At 40.5% G+C, this 5,847-nt stretch overlaps 1 protein-coding gene across 1 annotated transcript; it reads right to left on the bottom strand.

Moving 5' to 3' along the window:
- Positions 1-3,043: 3,043 nt before the first annotated feature.
- On the bottom strand, positions 3,044-5,612 carry LOC131148337 (zinc finger CCCH domain-containing protein 23-like). The gene is made up of 2 exons (XM_058098053.1): positions 4,463-5,612; positions 3,044-3,111 (listed from the first exon to the last, which is right to left on the bottom strand). The coding sequence occupies exons 1-2, from the start codon at positions 5,610-5,612 to the stop codon at positions 3,044-3,046; spliced, it is 1,218 nt and encodes a 405-aa protein (XP_057954036.1).
- Positions 5,613-5,847: the final 235 nt, after the last annotated feature.

Raw genomic sequence — 5,847 nt, 5'->3', positions numbered from 1 at the left:
CCAAACTGGGGCAATCGACCCTAGTCCAAATTTTAGCATTCATTTTGAAGTTGGGGCATCTGCCTTTAGGACCAAATTAGGTCGCATGACTCTTGGGATCCTATACCCAAGCATTCATCATCAATTCAAAATTCATCTAGCTCTCAGGATCCTATACCCGAGCATTCATCATCAATTCAAAATTTCATCTGGCTCTCGGTATCCTATACCTAAGCATTCATCATCAATTCGAAACTTCGTCTTGCTCTCGGGATCCTATACCTGAGCATTCATCATCAAATTGACAATTCATCTAGCTCTCGGTATCCTATACCCAAGTATTCATCATCAATTCAAAAATTCATCTTGCGAGCTGGGATTCTACACCTGAGTCATCATTAACCATCGGTCCAAAATTCCCATTCGAGCAGTTAGCAAACTCTCAGAATCCTACATCTGAGAAGTCCTCGAGATCCTATACTCGAGCAATCAGAAAACTCTCAGAATCCTACATCTAAGAAGTCCTCGAGATCCTACACTCGAGCAATCAAAAAACTCTCAGAATCCTACATCTGAGAAGCAATCAGGAGATTGTCGGAATCCTATATCTGAGAAGTCCTCGAGATCCTACACTCGAGCAATCAAAACTCAGAATCCTACATCTGAGAAGTCCTCGAGATCCTACACTCGAGCAATTAGCAAACTCTCAGAATCCTACATCTGACTCGAGATCCTACACTCGAGCAATCAACAAACTCTCAGAATCCTACATCTGAGAAGTTCTCGAGATCCTACACTCGAGCAATCAATAGACTCTCAGAATCCTACATCTGAGAAGCCCTCGAGATCCTACACTCGAGCAATTAACAGACTCTTAGAATCCTACATCTAAGAAATCCTCGAGATCCTACACTCGAGCAATCAGGAGACTCTTGGAATCCTACATCTGAGAAGTCCTCGGGATCCTACACTCGAGCAATTAGAAAACTCTCAGAATCCTACATCTGAGAAGTCCTTGAGATCCTACACTCGAGCAATCAGGAGACTCTCGGAATCCTACATCTAAGAAGTCCACGAGATCCTACACTTGAGTAATCAACACTCTTAGAATCCTACATCTAAGAAATCCTCGAGATCCTACACTCGAGCAATCAGGAGACTCCCGGAATCCTACATCTGAGAAGTCCTCGAGATCCTACACTCGAGCAATCAGGAGACTCTCGGAATCCTACATCTGAGAAGTTCTCGAGATCCTACACTCGAGTAATCAACAGACTCTTAGAATCCTACATCTAAGAAATCCTCGAGATCCTACACTCGAGCAATCAGGAGACTCTCGGAATCCTACATCTGAGAAGTCCTCGAGATCCTACACTCGAACAATCAACAGAATCTCAGAATCCTACATTTGGGCAGCCCTTGAGATCCTACACTTGATGCACATCATCTTCATATTTCAGCGCTCGGGTTCCTACACTCGATGCGCATCATCCTCATACTATAGCACGTGTTCCTATACCCAGTGCGAGTCACCCTCCATAAACTATAGATCGGGATCATACACCTGATTGATCATCTCCAACGAAGTAACCCTACACCTAAATAATCGGGATCTTACACCCGATTGATCATTGTCTAATGTAGTAACCATTTTTGAAAGACTCAGGATTCTACACCTGAATACTCAGAATCTTACACTCGAGTGATCATCCCTGGTTGGCAGAAATAAACAATTCTTAATTAACTTGAAAAGCCATTGGGAGTTAAATGACTTGGCTAAAATAGGTGTCTTTTATCTTTGTAGGCTTGTTGCTACCAAAAAACATAGGAAAGTTCCTACCGTTATATTGAAGCAACCAAACCTACAAAGAGGGGCAGCTGTAGACACCCTATTTTTGCCCTAGCCAAACAGAACAAGGGGTCCTCTCTTATTATTTTTATTATTATTATTATTATTACTTTACTATTATTATTTTTGGTAATTTATTATTATTATTATTATTTAGTTATCATTATTATTTTTAGTATCTTTATTATCATTATTATTATTATTATTATTTATTTATTTTGTTATTACTATTATTATTATTATTATTATTATTATTATTATTATTATTATTATGCTATTTTTACTATTACTATTATTAATACTATTATCTTATATATTATTAGTGTTGATACTTTCTTATTATTATTATTATTATTATTATTATTTTTAAATATCACTTTATTATTATTATTATTATTATTTTCAAATCTTGCATTAATTACATTACTATTATTATTATTATTATTTAGATATTATTATTATTAGTACAAAAAAAGGAAAAAAAAAAAAAGAAAAAAGAAAAAAGGATTTTAGGGTTTGATTTAGGTTATAAAAGAGGGAACAACCGGAGAGTCCAAGGGGGGGGGGGGGGGAGAGGCCCACAGAGGGCGCTGCGCACAGCAAAGCCACAGAGCCAAAAAAAAAAAAAAAACCATCTTCTTCTTCTTCTCCGGCCACCCCATCACCTGCGATCCATCCCAGCCTCGCCCACAACGACCCCCTCCTCACTTCTCCATCTTCATCTCACAGGCAGTGAGCGACTTCCAGCCTCTCTGCTGTATTCGAAGCAGTAGCGCCGCCCAGCCTCCGGCGACAACATCACAGCAACACAGCTTCTACTCCGGCTCTAGCTATCGGCCAGCAACCACACCCGACACAACTCCAGCACCTGGCCAACCACCGAGTCCACAACCACAAACTCATCACCGTCACACTAGCCCTGGCGTCACCAACCTCCCAGCTTCACCTAGATCTAGTGAGTCGCGACCAGCTTCAATACTAGATCAACCTCCGTCCACACAGCAGCAGCAGCGCCGCCGTTGCTCCCTGCAGATCCAATCCAGCCCCTTGCGACTCTCCACGACGATGCCACTAGGGCCCCGAGCACTTCTCCAGTTGCTGGTCCTGCTAGAAACCGAGAGAAGCTCCCCAGCACCAGCAGCCGTCGCCGTTCCTCCATCGCCACCACAAGCTCTCTGCCCCGCCGTTTTTCATCGTCGCCGAGCCTAGCTCCGATCACCTTTCCTTGCTGTCGTCGCCGCTCCCAGCCTCAACTCTCCGGTGGTACCCCCCGCTGTAAGTCCCTGTACACACTCACACACCCAGTAAACACACACACACTGCACATACTGTTGCACTCACACACACACACAATCTGCACATATATATATATATATATATATATATTTATTTATTTTATTACGTTGTTATTATTATTATTATTATAGATTGTGGTATATTTAACTGTCCCTGTTCTTTTTTTTATACGTATATATCTCACATCAATTTATTTCTTTTGCAGGATATTTCTTCCTTTTTGTAGCAATATTTATTTAAGTTATATATAAATTATATAGATTTGATATCAATTTGTCTTTTATGGAAGAATTTTTCTTCTTTCTAATTTTAGGGAGTCCATATTATTTATGTATTGGTATTTAGGGTTTTAGGATATATTCATTGTTGTGTGTGTTTTGGGGTGTCTTGGTTATTATTGTATTCATTTTATGTTGAATAATTGTAAATTCATGGCTGTGTATTATTTTTGGTTGCCATATTGAATAGGTACACATTAATTTTGGCAAAAACTTGTTTCCATAAATTCAATTATTTTCTTGCCATTCTCGTTAGCTTACATATTTTAATTCTAAATTTGATTTGTTTCCTTAGTTAATTGTTCATAGATGCGTGTGTTTGTTTTAAGGAAAGTGTTATAAAATATGTGCGTTATATGTAACACTACTATTTATAATATGGTCATTATATTATCATTACTATTGATATTATTTATTATTATTATCACTATTGTATTTATCATTATTACTATTAATATTATTAGTATTACTCCTATTATCATCATTCATTCATTCATTCATTATTATTATTATTATTATTATTATTATTATTATTATTGTCCTTACCATTTATTAGCATTATTATTATTATCATATACCTTTTTTCTTTACTATTTTCTATATTTATATTTTATTACAGTATTTAGTATTCATAGTATTTTTGTTAAGTATTTTTGTGTGTTTATCCCTATGATTTAATTGCGGGGGGTATGAGCCTTCGGGCTTCACGTACCCTAAGCTCTGAGGGAATATATATATGTATATATTTATTTATTTATTTATTTTTTTACATGTATTTATAAATTCATAAAAAGGAGTAATTTAAAGAATTATTAGATTAACTTAGGGATAATTTCAAATTAATTAGGTACCGTTCGTAAGAACGGGCGTGTAAAGGGTGCTCGTACCTTCCCCTCACGTAACGGAACTCCCGAACCTAACTCTGGTAATGTAAACCGATTCTACCCCTAACGGGGTAGTAATCATGTGTTCTAACCGCACTAAAGGTTAGTGGCGACTCCGATATTCCATGCTTTTCCTTAAAAATAAAAATAATTTTTTATTTTGCCGCTCGGGGCACTCGCGCTCCCGGGATGTCGCGACACCATCATCAACGCAGCTGCTGCTGATCTCTGGGTGTCATTCATAAGAAAATTCATGCATTTGTTATAAGGAAATGAAACACCAGCCATGAGCTGAGACGCAGCAGCCAGTCTCTGCTGCTGTGCCACCGCCTTAGATCTCAGCATCTCTTGACATTGCTCGAACCCGTCCAGCTTGTTCGGCGACCCGACCACGGCCGTCGGAGAATCAACAGAGTCGCCAAACCCGCCGTGAAGGAACTTACAACTATTCCCGTTCTTGCAAAATCCCCGAGCAAAGTAGAGGCACGGCTTCCACCCAAACCCAGGACCAGAGTCCTCAGACCCAAAGCACGCATCGCTCAGCGAAAGGCTTCGCCTGTGAAGGTGATGATTTTGGTTCTCGCCATTGATGGAATCTCCCCAGCTGGTAGTAGAAATCCCATAAGGAAGCACCATGCGATCACCCAAAACGTTACTGTTTCCGCCGCATTGGGCGTCGAGCAAATCCACCTTCTTCGCAGACGAAGATGAGTCGTTGAGGAACGATAGATGGTCTTGAAGATTGTACTCGTCGAAGAGATCACCTTGGGCACCACCGTTGTTGCAATACGCAAACGAAGAAGTTGAAGAACTAGTACTACTGCTACTATTAACAGTGTTACTGTTGTTACTACCACTACCATTACCACACATGTTGCTGGCTCCGTTAACCACAGCGGCGTAAGACGGCGACGAGGAAGCAGAATTGGGGCAAAACCCAGAGAGATGCCACTGAGCGGAAGACGGCGACGGGGGGTTCGCCGGGACGGCCAGCGGCGAAGGGAGGTTGTAGGAGTTGGTGGGGGTGGTGTTGATGCTGGGAGAGTGCTGAGACAAGGGGGTGGGTCTGGGGATGGAGAGGGGGTTGAAGGGGGAAGGAGAAGAGGGCGTGGAGGGCGTCGATGAACTGTTTGACGGAAGTCCCAAGTGAGCTTTGGCTTTGTAGATGAGACCGTGAAGAAGGCTCTCCGGGCCAAACGCCAACCTTATCATCTCCTTCTCGCCGTGCTCTTGGATGAGCACGAAGCCCGTTATCTTGGAAGCATTCTCTGGATCCAAAGCTTGGATCCTGGAGAACACTATCTTTGTTGCTTCATAAGAATCCATGAACAAAAACCCAGTAAGCTCTAGAGAGAGAAAGCTTTATAGAGAGAGAGAGAGAGTGGTTTGAACTTTGAACTCTGCTAGTAAAAGGTAATGATGGGTGGGTTTTAATTTTACAATGATGATTGGAATATATGAGTATGATGGGGAGAGTGTGTGAATTTAAATTTAACATAATCCTACTATCCCCACATTTATTCACATGCTATAAACAATATGAAAACAAGATATCTACAAT

This window comes from Malania oleifera, chromosome 2, assembly GCF_029873635.1.
Source record: "Malania oleifera isolate guangnan ecotype guangnan chromosome 2, ASM2987363v1, whole genome shotgun sequence".
In the NCBI taxonomy this organism is placed as follows: Eukaryota; Viridiplantae; Streptophyta; class Magnoliopsida; order Santalales; family Ximeniaceae; genus Malania; species Malania oleifera.
This window is presented reverse-complemented; position numbering and strand designations above follow the sequence as displayed.